General features: G+C 37.9%; 1 protein-coding gene across 1 annotated transcript; it reads left to right on the top strand.

The window, feature by feature from the left end:
• Nucleotides 1-1,373: 1,373 nt before the first annotated feature.
• Nucleotides 1,374-12,044, top strand: bco1l (beta-carotene oxygenase 1, like). Its single transcript, XM_072660062.1, has 12 exons — nt 1,374-1,430; nt 4,104-4,194; nt 5,945-6,073; nt 7,191-7,320; nt 7,410-7,557; nt 7,663-7,810; nt 8,324-8,547; nt 8,650-8,913; nt 9,906-10,011; nt 10,161-10,255; nt 11,404-11,515; nt 11,711-12,044. The coding sequence occupies exons 1-12, from the start codon at nt 1,374-1,376 to the stop codon at nt 11,863-11,865; spliced, it is 1,659 nt and encodes a 552-aa protein (XP_072516163.1). The 3' UTR covers nt 11,866-12,044.
• The last annotated feature ends 6,203 nt before the right edge of the window (nt 12,045-18,247 follow it).

The following is an 18,247-nucleotide window of genomic DNA, read 5'->3' as shown; positions in this document are numbered from 1 at the left end:
AGTCTAGTGTAAAGGCTTACTCAAGCAGAATGAGCCGCAAAGCAGAATTATATAAGTATGAATTCAAATATATACATGAATGCTTTCTATATGGAGGATACTGAATTAGATTATGTATTATAAGAACATGATTCCGCCTGTATATTGTATCTGATCTCTTATTCAACCTTTACCATTATATGTGATAGTGGGTCAGGTGTCTGATTCAGATAATACCTGAGAAAGAATATGAGATATGATGTGTTTTGTAAGGGACAATCGTTTCATAATCTCTCTGCATACAACAAAATGTGTTTGGTGGTGTTTGGAGTTTCATAAACTCTTCTTATCTCAACACCTGATATCCTTGTTAAGACAATTATGCGAATTGTTTGCATAGCATTAACGAAGAGATAACCTTCTTCCACATTTATCCTGTGGACGATGTTATATTACGTGATGGAAAAAGCAACCCCCTAAAATTTGCCCTAATGAAAAGATGATGTTGTGGCCATGCATTTTCTTGCAATTTCTGCCTATCAGTCACTGGGTATTGCAATTGCCTACAAACAGCACAAGGTAGGTGGTGTTAATGGACATAAGCAGTGTTTGAATGAAAAAAAAAACAGTATAGAAGATAAAACTGCATAGAATAATGTTTACTTGTTTTTTTATCTTCCCCTTCAACCTTTTACCCTTACAGTCTTTATCTATTCGAACATCAGTCATTAACCTTGTAGTTTCCTAAATGTAACAGATGAGCTGACTGTGTCTTTCTAATTTTGCCTAATTTGCTCAATTGTATCATAAATGAACATGATTGCAAACCTTCTGGCATGTACCTTCTGCACTGGCCACCTTATTAGATTATTAAATCCTCTAGTTTGTAGGTCACTCTTGCTGATGTGCAGTTGAAGACCACAGCCCATTACCCAGTACCAATCATCGTTTGTGCAGAGAAACTGACCAATGATGAATGGCACAGAGGGTGTCTGACAAACAGTTGGGCCACTGTCTGCAACAGTACACCTATATAATGGACCTTTAAAGTAAGTAGACCTTATGAAGTGGTCATTCAGGGTAAGTACGAGGTCAGTCTTACATGAATGGTGAGTAAATGCATTAGTTTCAAAGTGCATACTTGCTAAGAATGCTTTCTGAACATTTTTTCCTGACAAACGTGAATCAATATTTGTGTAATTATGACATTTCTGTACAGAAAATGCAAATATAAACTGACCTTGTGTGGGAATGTTTTCATCTCTTGTATTAACGTAGGCCTGCATTCTTGGCAATCAGCAAAATATTGCAACATTGAAAGCATTTTAAGGCCAATGAATGGTTTAGAAGGTGCATATTTTTCCTCCCAGAGTCAATCCTGTGTTGCTCTAGCAATGAACTTTGGATTATTGTCCTGTGGTGGATTATTTGGATTGTTGTTAATACATGTGGTGAGTATTTATGTAATTCTGTTTCTTCAGTTGCTATCTTTCTCATGTATTTGCATTTTTATTTGTAACATTTTCAAATATTGGGCCTCATTCACCAATCGTTTACTGTTTGCATATTGTTTTATTTATAAGGGCAATGGGATCTATCATTATATTATATTCTTTTCTTTTTTTAATTATACAGGAATTGTAATTATATAGTAATATCCAAATACAGGAATTTCCCCATTACAAAACATGGAATAATGTCAATTTACTGTAGTATTTCTTATCCAATAACCCAATTGTAAGTAGGTAATCCGAATCAATGCCTTTATAAATATTTATCTGCCAGGTATTCAGTCAGAAAATATTGTAATTTTTACTGTCTCTACTATGAGAAACCTAAAAAATGCAGCCTGCAACAAATTTTGTTTAAAAATGGTATGATGTATTTGATCTCCTAAGCAAATATTAGAAACAAGGCAAGACACTGAAAATACCTACAGAGGGATGGATATATAAATAGTCAGAAATAAGGGGAAATAACGAGGAGCAAAGAACAACCAGTAGCAGACTTACATTTACATTTACATTTATGGCATTTAGCAGACGCTCTTATCCAGAGCGACTTACAAGGTAACTCGTATTACAGAGGAGGGTCAGTGTAGTGTTAGGAGTCTTGCCCAAGGACTCTTATTGGTGTAGCGCAGCATAGTCACCCAGACCAGGAATCGAACCCCAGTCTCCCACATGGTGTGGTAGTTCAGTGGCAGGTAGGGGTGTTATCTGTTGCACCACACCAACCACCAGACTTGGGGGCAGGACAATAATACTTGGACCAGGGGACACAACCCAGCATGCAAAGTAGATTGCAAACCTAGTTTTGGACTATTGTTGATTCGATTCCACATTCAGCTTCTGAGAAATGTTGTATCTAATACAAGGGCGTAGGTCTGATTTTGACATTGGTGGGGACATGAGAGTGGTCCACAAGGAACACTCTGGAAGCTGAGGCTTTTGCATTTATGATAGATTTCTGACTGCAATTTCATGTCATCTAGAGCCTTTATTTATAGGTATGGTAGCCAGCACACTCATAAAGGGACTCTTTTTTCTGGCAGGATGTTCCTGTCCCAATAATTGTGTTAATCATGTGAACCAACAGCATCTCAGGTAGCAGACAGGACAGAACATCTAAACATGTAAATACATATAACTGAAAAGACAACAGTATTAAATAACTGATATTTAGAATTTTAGTCTGAATTCAAGAATATGTCAATGAATGGAGTTAGTAATGTTACAAGTTAAATGCAACAAAAGCATTTATGGGTTTCTTGAGTATGATCAGACTGCAGAAAGTGCAACATGCAGATGTGGGTGTAACATTAAACTAGAAAAAACAATACAATAATACAATAAATAAATACTCATTTCTGAGTTGAGGTAGGGAGTATGAAGTGCATAGATATTTAACATGCCATGACATTATATTCAGACAGCTTAAAACACACACACACACACACACACACACACATATATATATATATGTATATATATGTATATATATATATATATATATATATATATATATATATATATATATATATATATATATATACCCAGCAGGTACTGAGGTAGAAAAGTATAGAATATATGTAATAAGCTGCAGGCAGATTAACATGCTGTTACATGTGGGTCGTGGGGGTGGGGGGTTTAGTTCAGTCCCTGTGAGTTTAAAAGTCTGACTGCTTGTGGGACAAAGCTATTGCAGAACCCTGCAGTGCTCCTGTACCTTCTGCCAGACGGCAGCAGGGATGAGTGGGGTCCTGATAGCCTCACTGGTACAGCGTGTGGTGTGAATGTCTGTGACAGAGGGGAGAGACACCCCAATGATCCTTTTAGCTGTCCTCGCTATTTGCACCCGTAAAGGCACTGCAATTCTCAAACCAGGTGCACCATAATGCACCTGTTCAGGAGTGCTCTTCACAGCCCCCCTAGAAATGTTATTATTATTATTGTTATTATTATTATTATTATTACAATAATGACATGTTTTTTGACGTGGTGTTTGTGCACACAGCTGCTGGCTCGCGTCCCTCATTCGGGCCTACGAGCATGTCTTGTTGACAGAGCTTTGGCTATGGCCTCTTACAGCCACAGTCTCTCACATGTTAGCACGAAACGGCAGAGCCAATCCTGTAAGCGATGTGGGTCAGGGGGGTGGGGCTCGTAGTAGAGACCGAGATCTGTTGCCAAATACACTAACTGGACACTGAGGGTCCATTGTGTTTTAATCTATGAGCCAAATTATTACTAGGGACAAATCAGTAGTGGTGGGGACATGTCCCGTGTACCGTCCCTACCCTTTTTCCAATACCCTTGATCTGATTTGACCTACCTGTGCAGGTGAGTGAGTTCTTTCTTTATTTTAAAGGACTCCTCTTTTGTAATTGGGGTTTCTGTTGTTTTGGCCTCCCAATCAACAGGTGTCTGGTTGACTTACACCTGCACTATTTTTATTAATGAGACCCCTTCCCCTCATTCTGGCTCTCTGATACATGGCATTGTGCTGGGGTGCAGTTACGTAACGCATGCGTGCGACTGCGCACAGCCGCAGGGTCACTGAGGTAGCTGACGCCTAAACGTGTGGAGGAGATGCATTGAGACGGAGCTCTCATCTGTTTACAGGCAGGCATGGCAGAGACAGCGGAAAACATCGAATCTGCCTTCTGGCGGAACAGCCAGGAGAGCCCGGAGCCGGTCAGAGCTGATGTGAAAGGTAGGGGAGATGTAGAGGTGCAGTCTGACTGAGCTTGTTGCTTTACAGATGTTATCATGTGCACCAAAAATGGACTTTTCTGGAGCGCACCTGAGTTCTCCTCTCAAAGACACGCATAACTTTCGGTTTCTCTAATGCGCGTTCACGCTATACTCGCATGCATGTATATGAGGAGTCACACGGTGCAATATTAATTAATTACATTTATTTATATTATTTTATATTATGTTAAATACATATATAAACAATTCATTTTCATTAATATTTTATATTCATTTAATTACAAAAGAAATAAAAAAAAATAAATGATTGAATGCGTTCTGGCGTTTTGCGATTATGAGCCGTAATATTTCGTGACATTAAAAAGAGACACTTGAATAAATGAAGACATAACGTGTAAATCACATCACACAGTTTCTTATGAAGATAACTTTTAATAATAATGATAATAATAATTATAATATTATGAATATTAATTCATTCATTAATTAGCTTTTCTTGTTTAAGCAATGATCCTGTTAGTCATATGTGTGCCAAAAATCCCTCCTCAAAGAACTACCGCTTACTAGAAATATTAGTGTCCTCAATCAATCATTTATGTTTTAAATGTATGCAGTACTATTAATGTGGTACAACATGTAACATACTCGTGGGCATCATAATGCCCCCTGGGGTGTGGGGGGTTAGGGCAATTCTAAGGGCTTGTGACTAGAAAGAAAATGCCCTATAAGAAGTAGAGTAAAAAATTGGCAGAATAGTTGTAGAAGAGTTGTGGGGCCCAATGTTATCATATTTTCATGGGGCCCAAAATCCCTGGCAGGGCCCACTTGTTATGGCTGCCCCCAGCCCTCTCTTTTTTCTGCAAGTATATCTAGCTTTTTGTGACAGTGGCTCCCCCTCCTGGTCCTATCTGTTATGTTGCATTGTAGTGCTAGTTCTGTGTAGAGTTTTTAGAAGGATGGTCTTTGATAGTTCTGTATTTCCTTGAGTGTGACTGAGACTGGATACTATCTGTTAACTAACCAAATTCATATCGAGTGTAAAATGAAACTATCCCCAATAACATTAACTTATCCTCGTGTTTGGTCCAATACTGCTCATTGGTATTGCATTAGTACTGCTTTATATGCTTGAAATAATGCAGTACCAATGAGCAGTACTGCATTAGTACCGCTTTGAATGAATGTATGCTTGAAATTTTTTAAATATAGATACTAGGGCTGGGCAATATGGTAAAAATGCTATATCACAATATTTAAAGACTTTTTTTGCGATACACAATATCAGTAGCGAAACATCAGTAGCGACAGATTCTTAAAAACTACTATTCAGATACTCTCCTGTACTGAATACAGTGTTTTTTACTCAACATCTCCTTATCTAATTAAACCAGTCTAATTACACTGTTTGTAATAAAATGTGCATCTGATCACTTTTCAATATTGTCAATATGTGTAGAAAAGCATATTGTGTATCACGATAACAGAATTCATCACGATACGATAAAATATTGTCATATTGCCCACCTGTAATAGATACTATTTTCATCACTGTCTCCATATTTATTTTACTTGAGCAAATTATCAATGTTATATCCATAATTTCACTTAAGTACACTTTCTGTGTATGTTCTACACCCTTTTGACACATTTGCTGTTCCTTGTGTGGACGTGTATCCATGTACCATCCCTGTGCATATGTGTTTTTTCTTATTACTCTATTCAGTGACACTAAACCTGCCTCTTTCTAGGCACCATCCCCCTGTGGCTTCAGGGCACACTTCTGCGCAATGGACCTGGTCTTTTCTCAATAGGAGACACGTCCTACAACCACTGGTTTGATGGACTGTCCCTCATTCACAGTTTTACCTTCAAGGACGGTAGGTACGGTATGAAAAGCATGCAGTACTCTCTGTATGTACTCTATGTAACTAAATATAAGTTTCATTTTTTATTGCTGTAACACACTTGTGTCAGCTAGTTAGCAAGTTGTCCCATGAGAGGAATGATGAGCCCTGTGTAGCTCTCCGAATGGCATCATTAGTTTTCTGCTAAGCAATTTAGCTCCACCTGTTGGTTTCATGCTGGAGGTGCTGTTCTAGGCCAAAAGAGCAGAAATGTATATTAAGTTAGCGAATGACATGAACTTAAGTATGGGTTTAATGGTACAGAATACAATACCATATAATATTATAAAAGTATTACATTAAACATGTTTACATTTTCTGGTCCTTAAATTTAAGTGTATAGTAGATAACCTATTTTCATGTTCACCATATTCAGCTGTATTTTCAGACATTTAAATATTTTAGTATTCAATCACATTAAAGATTATATGTCAAACTATAGAACAGGCCACGCTGTTTGCTGTTTATACTGACAGTAGGGTTTTTTTTGGGACAAATTCACTGTACAGATTAAATTTACTGTAAAGACTCTTATACTGTAAATATAAATTCAGTTATAGTTAAATTCACTGTAAAAACTAAAAAATCAATACACTAAAGTTCATTGTAAATACAAATTTAATTCAGATAAAAATCCCTGGAAATACCAATTTAATTAATATTAAATTTACATTAAATACAAATTCAGTTATAGTCAATTCCATTCAGATTGCCTGTAATAACTGTAAAAACTTTACCTTAAAAACTTTAAATTAAATCCACTGTAAAGACTCAAAAATCAGATTATTTATTTTAAAGAAAGTTCAATTAAGTTCAATATTTTAATTATATGTAATTGAGTTTATTCATTAAGTGAATTACACACTGTGAAATACTTATTTTTTCAGATTTCAAATTTTTTACAAATGTGGAAAAACAAAAGTGACTGTCAGTGTAAAACACCAATATTTGTCAGGATGTGTGTACTTCCTAATTCTCTTGTTATGAGGTTAATTTTGTTCTGTTGTACTGGTTTAGATGCTAGCTGATATACACTAACAAGCCATTCAACACCTTTGCAAAAGAGTGACAGCCCTTTCATTTGTTCCAGGTGAAGTGTACTACAGAAGCAAATTCCTGAAGAGTGAAACGTACAAAAAGAACATTGCTGCCAACCGGATTGTGGTCACAGAATTTGGGACCTTGGCCTATCCCGATCCCTGCAAGAACATTTTCTCAAAGTAATGACAGCTTCTTTGCAGATGCGTCTTCTGTTTTTTTTTGTGTGTGTGAATTTTTATTTAAGTAAAAGTGCCTAACACACTTTCAGGGCATTCACCTACCTGCTCAATACCGTCCCACAATTCACTGACAACAATCTTGTGAACATCATACGATATGGAGAAGATTATTATGCGGCCTCAGAAATTAACTTCATCAACCAAATCAGCCCTTCAACTCTCGATACTGTAGGAAGAGTGAGTTCAGACCATTCAAACTGTTGTGGATGTTTTTAAAAGCAGTATTTGATCATGTATGTTGATGACCATTCTGGCTTGGTATGTTTGGAATTCCTGTTTCAGGTCAATTTGAGAAACCACATCGCAGTGAACTTGGCAACAGCACACCCCCACTATGATGATGAGGGGAACACGTATAACATGGGCACATCTATCATGACATTGACCGGACCAAAATATGTAATCTTCAAGGTTCCAGCCAGTGCAACAGGTATAAAGGACAGAAGAAATGATCACCTTATTTTTTTCAGTAATAATACATTTATTAGAACTTATTATATGTTATTATTATGTTATAATAGTATTGTATTAATTAGTATTAATAATCATTATTATAATTATTACAATTATTATAAGTATTCAATAATTTCAACATGTCTATGTTAATTTATATGTTTGACAACTGGCTTGACCAATTTTTTACTTTGTCTCATTAACAACATGACATGATTTGAGTTCATTATGGTGGTATGATTTAGGCATCAGCTTAACTGCTGATTATAAGCTGTGTAGCTCTAGTGCAAAGCAAAAATAGGCTTACACTTAAAATGCAAAGCAAGGTGAGTTTATTTACATGCATTTCATGCATACATTCAGTTGCATTATTGCATAAATTAAAGCAAAAATGAAAACTGCATTTTTACTTTACTTTTTACTTTAAGGGAGTAAAGGAGGTCTATTATGACAGCCTGTGAAATATTGGCTAAATTTGCACTCTTTGCAGATCAAAAAGGGAAGAAGAGGCCTGTGCTGCAGAAGCTGGAGCAGGTTTGCTCCATTCCTGTCCGCTCTACACTATACCCCAGCTACTTCCACAGCTTCGGGATGACCGAAAACTACATCATCTTTGTTGAACAGGCCTTCAAGCTGGACATGATCCGGCTGGCCACAGCTTACTACAGAGGAGAAACCTGGGGCAAGTGCCTCATATATGACAAAGACGATGTCGTAAGCAAAGTTTGCTTAGCCTCTTTGGCCTGCCTATGTGTTCGGTCCGCTTTCAGCCGCTCAACGTTAGCAAATGATCCCTTTTTATCTACTGCCTCATAGACGCTGTTCCACCTGATCAACAGAAAGACAGGGAGGGCTGTGAACACTAAGTTCTATGGCGACGCTTTTGTGGTGTTCCATCACATCAACGCCTACGAGGAGAACGGCCATGTAGTGTTTGACCTGATCACGTACGAAGACAGCGGCCTGTATGACACATTCTACATGGCAAACCTTAAGCAGGACTTTGAGGAAGACGCCAGTAAGAACATTCCCTCTCCAATCTCCCAGCGATTTGTCATCCCTGTGAATGCTGACCTCAAGGTTAGTGGTGAGGAAACAAATGTGCCTCTGCTGCATTCAGTAATTCAGTAATTCAGTAATTTTTGAGATTTGTATGATTTTTATGTTTGTTGTAGGCCTACACTTCAGTTTCTGACTCCTATAACTACATATTGGCATATATTGCAGATATTTTTTATAGTACTTAAATGAACCCACCATTATTCAAATGAGTCGAAGGAGTCATTTTATTGCTGACTCAGAACCACCAGAGAACCTAAACCTGTCTTCTGAGGGTTTTATGTTTACAGCCTCTACAAAGTAAAAGGAAACACCTTTGTCAGAACTTCTATATAGTCTATATTATCCAAACAATCAATAAACTCTTAAAGAAATGGTGCAAGATACAAAACTAGGTAGACTAAAGCAGTACTGTAAAATGCGTTAGCCTGAGACAGCCAATATTCCCCAAAGCAGTCTGAATATGTCAAATTCTGCCTGTGGCTTATATAGGGTCCTTATTTGGACACCAGAACAGGAGCTACCCTTATGCATATTTTGTTTTGACAATTGTGGTTGTTTTGGTCCCGCTTATTTCCCATTAAAAGGGTGTCCTTGCCTAAGATTTCCTGGGCTGCTTTTCAGTGGAGTTAAAACATATACCAGCCAACCAAAACAGATTTATATAATTTACATAAATCAGTCTTTAAGCCACAGCACCAATAAAAAACTGTTTTATTTTGATGAGCTATGGACAGGTTGGAGAATAGAAAGGCATGTAAAATAAATTAGGACTGTTTTTAGCAAATAAACCCACGTAAATGTCAGGAATGGACCTTAAGAGTCAAGTAAAATACATTTAGGATATAGGCTCTTTAAGTATTTTTGTCCATAATTCTTGTCCACAGTGTACAGCAAATCTAATCACACTGCTTGTGTGAGATAACAAGTCTTTTCATTTTCTTAACTGAACTGTGTTTGAGAAATGCTTTTAACTCATCTGTTTTTGGCTGTTTACTGTCTTATGTGTTCAGGCAGCTCCAAAAGGCACCAACCTTGTGAAGCTGGAGGACACATCAGCTACAGCTGTGCTGCAGCAGGACGGCTCCTTGTACCTCACCCCCGACAAATTGTTTGAGGGTTAGAATCGGACACTCAACTTCTTCAATATCCTCATCAGTACACACTCAGACTGTCACAGCAGCTCTGTCAGGAATGCTTGCAGTGGACTTTTGTTTATACAGAAATAAGGACAACAGTACAGTGTATTGAATCTGACTTATTTGCAGGTGTGGAGTTACCTGGAGTGAACTACAAATTCAACACAAAGAAATACAGATACTTCTATGGCTCAAGGGTGGAGTGGAACCCAAAAAAAACAAAAGTACAGTGCACCCTACATAACCCCCCTAATCTCTGGCTTTAATACAGCAAATTCGTCTTCATTTTGAATCCTCACAGCAGCAGTGGATGGTATGTGAAGGAATGTGTGAAGTACAACAATGTCTTAAGAGTCTTAAAAGTCTTAGGCAGCCTTGGACATTGTTTTTATTTATTTCACCTGGTACACATTAGATATTGTACTGTATTTCTTTGAGCAGTACTTTCTTTCTGCACAAAAATAATAATACATATAAATAAACAACAATATACATACATACATGCAGTTTTCCACAGTATTCATACATTTCAATCAAATTTACATTTAAAATATTATATATATATATATATTAAAATATTATACATATTAAAGCTGTGATTAAAATGGCTTAATTTTTAAATGCCTTATATGACTTTATTTTTTAAAGTTATGTTGAATAACGGATAGCTGTTCATACCAAGTACAATGTTTAGGACCTAAAAAACAACAACAACATGGTTTTTAACATAGTGGAGCTTTCACACCAAGTCTGATGTGTTTTTGCCTTCAGTGCTCTGTAAATGGGGTTAGAAACTCCATAGCTCTGAAAAATGTCCACTCTTTTTCTGCTTTTGCTCTCTTTAATTTCCCTCCTCCACACGAGTGTTTATTAGCGAGGGAACCTAAAATTCACAGTTCTTTGTGGACATGAACAGACTAGGCTGCACCTAAACGGCTACATAAAGTGGCTGTAAAGTTCTCAGTACCTAATTTCCTAGTTTTTAGCTCCGCTATGCCATATCTTTTCTTTAACCTCCACATTTTTATAATCAACGTGTAGCTGTTCTTCTGCCATCTTGATGCTCATTTGTCTGGTCTGCATCCATGACAATGGAGCTTCGATTGGTCAACCTGATTTTAACGCGTCTGTAAGACACAGAAAAGACAGAGCAGACTCTGACTGAAAAACCTATGCAGCCTTGCAGTCTGTCTAATCTGTCAGTATGTTAATATACGTGTGTTTGTTTGCAAAACTCGACATGTGTTTTACTCAGCCATACAAGTCCGACCCAGTGTGAATAGCCCTTAACCTTACAAATCTCTCTTGATTCCTTTATAGCTCATATCACCCCTTAATATGTGAATACATCTTGGTGCTATAACCTCTGCAGGTTACCAAAGTGGACACTGTCACCAGGACATACTTGGAATGGACCGAAGAGGAGTGTTACCCATCTGAACCGGTGTTTGTGGCGTCGCCTGGTGCTGTGGATGAGGACGATGGTAAACACCTTCAATTCAGTGCTAATACACATTATACACATCATAGTAGCACGGTGTCTATACCATATCAAAACCTTGTAAATCCATAATCCATATTATCCATAATTCATTCATAAACATTTCATGATGAGTGAGCCAACAGAAGCGTTCCAAAAGCTACATGTCATTTTATGCTGTTGTCATTTTCTTCTCCAGGTGTGATTCTGTCGTCTGTTGTCTCGCTCAACCCCAAGAAGCCTCCCTTTATGTTGGTTCTTGATGCAAAGACTTTTAAAGAGATTGCTCGTGCTTCCATTAATGCCTCTGTTCACCTGGACCTGCATGGGCTTTTCATCCATGACAAGTCTTAACTCAAACAGCCACAAGAAGGCGCCCTCTAACCAAACAACTCAAAAACACTATGTTTACACTTTGCTTGTTGGTGAGGAAACTGCAAAAGCTTCTCTACAGTGCAAAACACTAGTAATGTGCTTAAAAATATTAAAACATTGCCAAAGAAAATGACATACTAAAAAACCTAATAAAAATAAAAACAGAGCAGATTATTTAGAATCTTTAATGGCAGCGTAACATAATGCAAGTGGGGTTAAAGGTAACAGCTTGGTAGTACAGTAGACCTAATGAACCATTTTTGGGGTGGTAAATGTGAACAGGCTGGAGAAGAAGGTTCTTGTTATTGGGTGCAGGTGGAGGACTTTGAGACTGTGCTTCGACAATAAGCTACTATGTGAAGAATATTATTTATAGTGCTTGATAACTACAAAAAACTACAAAATTCAATCTCTGTAGTTTATTAATGTTAAAAGTATAAGTAATAACAAGCTGTTATTTGGTGACAAAATGTCAAACTATCTATTTTTAATACAAAAATGTAATAAATAATAAAAAAAGAAGATTTTATGGGAAAAAACAACGAATGCAAATACTTTATGATAATTAAATACAAAAGAGTTCTCAGACTCTTAAATACTGTATGTATTTTGGGTAATACTGTACTTAAACCCTGCTACATACCATTGACAAATTCTATCTAGCAATATATAAGAGTCAGGTTATCACTGCCGGCAGCTGTTCTGATAACTGTGCTACAATGCTGAATGGTTTTAAAATAGCTTTTTTTTTTTTTTTAATTTGAGCTTTATTCACGCCAATTAACGATAATGGAAATGTAACATCGTCGTATTAACAGATATAATCTGTCTGTCAGCATATGAATGACATCTGTCGGTTATGTCAGTGGGAGTATTTTGCAATTCTTGATATCAGATGAGATTGTGTACAGTCTTGTTCATGTTTTTTTCAGTGTTGATTGTGGATTTGTGTCCGTACTGACTTTGTAAACACGTTTTAATGTTGATATAAATAAATTTGCCATCTTGTATGATTCTCTTATTGTTGAATATATTGAATCACAACAACAATTGCGCAAGATGCATTAACATTACTGACTTGTACAGTACTTGTACTGTTGTATACAACAGAATGTGCGAGAATTGCAAGAATAAGAGAATACCCCACATAAGAATCCCTTCTAGCTCAAAACAGAATAAATTACATGATGCAAGTGTATGTGTGTGAAGAGGAAGCAGATTTCCCGATTCCAGGGAACCTTACTTACGAATGCTTGCATGACGCTTGGTGATCTTAGGCAGTGCAGCGGATCAAAGCGTCCCATTACAAGGCCATGCACCTGGGTATTAAATAAGTAAAAATATGCTAAAGTAGTGCTTTTGTTTGTCTGTAAACACAATCTGAAGTCAAGAACCAGCATTTCTTGAATGATAAGTCCTGAATGATAAATCGGGCTGGTCAAAATAAATCCCACATCAAGAAATCCAATTTGAACCTTCAGTCCTTTTGAAGCTTTCAAGCCTTTAATGACTGTAATTGACAGTCATTGCATGTTGTTGGAAGATCTGCTGCGAAGAACTGAGCTTAATATAGCCAAAGAGATGCACATAGAAATATAGCAGTTTGTCCGGTTGACTTCAAATATTGCACCTGAATCTAAACTGAACTACCTGGATCATCGTCTTCAACTGCAGCAGTCCGTACTCACCTGTATGAACGGAGGAGCACAATGATCCCCATCTCAGATCCCCATCTCCTGCAACTGAGAGGGGGATGCTGAGTGTTACTGATCTCTGAGCTGTATTTATGTCCACTGTTTGATAGTGCAGCATTTCAAGGGTCATTGTTCTGGAATCGAAGCTTCTACTATCATGGTTACTGACATCATATAAGGCACTATCATGTTTTTGGTCCAGGTTAAAATTAATCAATCAAATTATCATCACAGTCCACTCAAAGGAGGCCAATCGGCCAATCATTTCCCTGTTTACTATCAATGAATTAAGGCTGTAGTGTAAAGCAGTATGCTGAGCAAAGTCTAAGAGCAAGGTTTACTATTTATAACCCTGCTTATGCCTTCTCTGGGCATCTAAAATTGGATAAGAGCCATGTAATTGTACAGCCCTTCATGCATTAATTTAAACACAGATCATTTTTAAGTGGACAAGAAAGCTTTTATAGGACTCACAGAACATAGCTCCTTTTATTTATGGTCTGAACATTTGCAAGAGTTTATTTCGAATTGAATACAGTAAACAATAACTGACATGTATGTCTGAAAACAATGTCATAAAAATAAGGTCACAAGGTTCATAAATGGGCTATAAAAGGGTTGCTCCTCTGAATAACTGTGTGTTGTAAATCTAGCCTTGACAAACAAATACTTAACAACTCAACAACAATAATAATAACAATAACAATAAATGATATGATTCTAAAAAGTGAGATTTAGGGTGAAAAAATGTTTTTTTAAGTTAACAAGTTGTCAAATGAATGAAATTCTATGATGAATTATGCTTTTCTCACCCTTCTCATCCGATTTTTTATCTATTTACTACTTAAGTCTCTTACTTTCAGTCTGTCTTCACACAGTCTCTGATTATCTACTAGAATCCAAGCTGTTTTTTTATTTTCTCTGTTTGGTATTTGTCTGTATTTTGACCTGTTTTCCTGTTGATTGGACTAAGAGCTCTGCAGAGTATTGCACTGTTTGCCATTTTTTTTACTTAGACTGTCTTCTGTTTAATAAACTGTCTTGAAGGTGCTTTCAGTCTTTTAGTCGTTCCAGAAACTTTGCCACTTACGGATACAGCAGAGGAAATCACCCAGGAACTTCAGATTCTGGCCAACCAAGAGAAGTGGCTACAGCAGTTGCCAAACAGGGGCAGTTTCTGGATGAGCAGCATGCCGTTCACTTCCTGACTTAGGCTATACCTGAGACATTAGATGGGACTGCTACCAAGTGCAAATGGTTTCTGCTGTTTCTCTGTTTTGCTCACCATTTCATTTCCGACCATGTCGCTTCTCATTTGCGAGGCTCTAGAATGGGCTACTGCTGTGTGGTAGAAGGAAGGGAAGTAGATTGTGACAAATGATTGATTTATTTCTATTTAAAGCAGTATTTGACCACCCTGTAGAGGGCATGAAGGGGGTAAAAGACTTTTGACTTAGCCACAGAACTTTAAATGTAACATTGCAGTAGCTAGTGTGTTGAATGACTCAGCCCTGATTCCATTATTCCATAAAGGCTTATGAGGGGAAATCCAAACCAAGCTAGCCTGCAGAGATAATAGTCTTTTTGGACAAGCTTATGAATGTGGCTATTAGGTTAGATAATATTCAAGCGCACAGTCATCCTAAGCTTTCCAGTGTTCCTGCTAAGAACATTCAGCTCCTGAGCCCAAACTGATGGGAATCACTCACTTACCTGCTCTATGTCACAGCATAGACTGCAGGAAAGGTCTCATTGATAGCTGCCCTAGCAAACTTACCAAGTAACTGTCCACATCCCATCAACCCAAGAGCCATTTACAACCAACCAGATGTAAGCAGAAGAGTCACTTATGATATGCAGCCCTTATTACTGACTGTAGGACCTATTTACCAAGAAGGCATGTACCTGCTAAAAACTCACACAAGCATTTACAAAAACATTTAAAGATTCCTATTGTTAAAATTGGGCAATTCCCCAATCTCCTGAAATGACAATGAAATTATAGCTTGGTCCTCTGTCTGCAGAGGCATCTGTTAAAGTTCTACACTGCTTCGACTAGTTCTAGTGGAAAGCCCCCACTCCTCAAAAACCTCAAAAGGGTATTTATCAAAGACAGGGCTACACAATTCGTAGCACATTATTCTGCTGATTGTGCTATTCAGCTAATCTATGGTGCCATGCCCCAAAAGCCAACCTTTATGTCCTTTCTGCTGGTAAAACACAAGCTACAGAGGAGTATGTCAAAGACACCTTCAGCTGGGTCCTTCTTAACAACAATGATGATTAAAGACCTAAATGAAATAACTATTAAATACCACCATCCCTTCCTCTTTTGCCCTTTGCAGCAAAACACTGAGGGGCTCAGAATTTTAATAGACACAATCTCCGTAGTGCATACAACTTGGTCTGTATTAGAGAGGACAAATGGAAAACATCATTTTCTACCACCAGGGGGCACTTTGAGTATTTAGGTATGCTATTTGGTCTGTCTATCTCTGTCATTCATTAATGATAGCAAAGACGCCTCATCATAGAACCATCTTATTCAGTGCAGAGGGAATTTGCCATGAACTGTGAAGGAAGCACTTACAAGGGTTCACCAACTTTTATTAGAGGTTTATATGCAAGTTTAACACTACTGCCTTACCCACTCATGTTCATGCAACCATGAAAGGCAACCCTAAGCATCTGGACATGCTTCCACCACCCTCAAGTCCCACCAGGAAAAATCACAAAACAGCAACTGCTGGCAAGATAATGGCAGTTACTGTCCTATAAAGACCCCTGACCCTCCCAGAGGTTCCACCACCATCCTCATGGCCAAAGCCTCTAAACTTGTTCCCTTCCCTAAACTTCCTAGTTCATTTCAGGCGCCCTTTTTATCTGAGTATTCCACTTCTTTTTGAGAATTCCCTAGAACATTGAGTCTAATCATGGCTCTCAGTTTCTGTCAGTGTTGTGGAAACCGTTTATTAAGTGTCTAGGTATTACTGTAAGCCTAACCTGGGAACTTTTATCCCCAGTCTAACAGACAAGTGGAGTAGCTGAATCAGGAGCTGGGAGGATTCTTACAAACCTACTGTCATGCCCACCTTCAGGAATGGGCCCATTCCTGCCATAGGCTGAGTATGTCCAGAACTCTATATGCCAGTCCTCCTCAGTTATGACCCCTTTCCAAATCATGCTGGGCTATCAATCACTCTTGTTACCATAAAAATGTAGGTTTCCAAGGTAAAATTCCCTATGGGTGATGCCGAAGAGGAATACAAAGAAGGAGGTTTACCATTGTGTGGACACACACATACTCAGTCCTATAGATTGGATATGGTTGCCCACTCATGACCTCAAACTCATGTTTTAGCAGGCCATATAAGGCACTAGAGAAGGTTACCTAAAATTGTAATTGCTCACAACTTTGAATGAAATGCTCAACATGTTGAACCTTGAGGTGGATTGGCTACAACAGTGAAAGACCACATCAGTCTAGAACAGAAAGCTGAGGCTGCAGCATTGTTGAAAGGCTCACTGTAAAACTGCACACAGGGTAACATGTATGCTTCAAATCAAACATAGGATGTCATTCACAAGATTCAAAGAGACATCAAAGATTCATCTTTAACCTAAAACTGCATCCCTGATGACTTGCTGCTTACATACTATTATAATAGTTTATGTGGAGCCATCAGAAATTTGCATTATCATACAGGTGGATTTTAATTTTATATTTATTGTTTGCATTGAAGGAAAGTGTTTTGTAAGGATAGCATTATGTTTTGTTAGGGTATTTGTAAATGTATTTGTAAGGCATGTATTTAATACTGCAACAACAAAGGCCTTTAATAAGACATAAGACATACTACAGAATAAAAAGTTATGATTACGATCTGTGCACATGTCAGTTGTTGGGTCTGATTCTGTGTTAGACAGTTCCTGATCGGAGGCCCAATCTGAGACAGCCTTATTTACCATTTGTGTTAGACACAAATGCCTTTAACACATCCATGCAGTGAGCATACACATACACAGTAATAAGCACAAACACACAGTGACAGTGAGCACACGTGCCTGGAGCGCCAGGCAGACATTGCTGTGGTGCCCAGGAAGCAGAGAGGGTTAAGGACCTTGCACTAGGGCCCAACCGTGGCAGTTTCTAGGACAACCCTGTCCTATAATCCCTAAATCACCACTGCGATGATACGTGGGCAACAGACCTTGACATGTCGGGCTGACAAGTCTCTTCTGTGGCACTATGCTTTATTTTCTTGGTCATGTGCACTCTGTACAAATAGCAATCTGAAAAGTAACAGTTTGAAATTGATGTTAAGTTTGGAGAAGACAGATAGAGGTGCTGGTTGGTTAACCAGCACCTCTATCTGTCTTCTCCAGCCAATGGCCTGTCAGTGGGCCAAAGGGTTATTACCAACTTCTATTACCAAAGAACAGCCCCACCAGCTTGTGCAGAAGTATCTGTAGTTACTGAGTAATATGCATTAGTGTGTAATAAACCTTGGAGTGTTAAGGGGTTAAGAAGAAAGGTACGTTGTTTTTGCCGACATTATATGGTGGCATTGTGACCTAAAATTCCTGTAATAAACGAATGGCAATAAAAACCTATAAAACACAAATCATCCGTCATTGATCTAATCTCTTATTAAGATCTTTTCTTG

The sequence above is a fragment of the Salminus brasiliensis genome, chromosome 17 (genome assembly GCF_030463535.1).
Source record: "Salminus brasiliensis chromosome 17, fSalBra1.hap2, whole genome shotgun sequence".
Classification (NCBI taxonomy): Eukaryota; Metazoa; Chordata; class Actinopteri; order Characiformes; family Bryconidae; genus Salminus; species Salminus brasiliensis.
Note: the sequence above shows the minus strand (reverse complement) of the source record. Positions and strands in the feature narration are given on the sequence as shown.

What these genes read in the sequence shown, in the direction of transcription:
- bco1l (XM_072660062.1), top strand. Translation starts at nt 1,374, where the DNA reads ATGAACTTTGGATTATTGTCCTGTGGTGGATTATTTGGATTGTTGTTA. An exon ending in CTCTCGATACTGTAGGAAGA is followed by an intron (nt 7,558 to 7,662) that starts GTGAGTTCAGAC and finishes TTCCTGTTTCAG; the next exon opens with GTCAATTTGAGAAACCACAT. An exon ending in CTGTGAATGCTGACCTCAAG is followed by an intron (nt 8,914 to 9,905) that starts GTTAGTGGTGAG and finishes TTATGTGTTCAG; the next exon opens with GCAGCTCCAAAAGGCACCAA.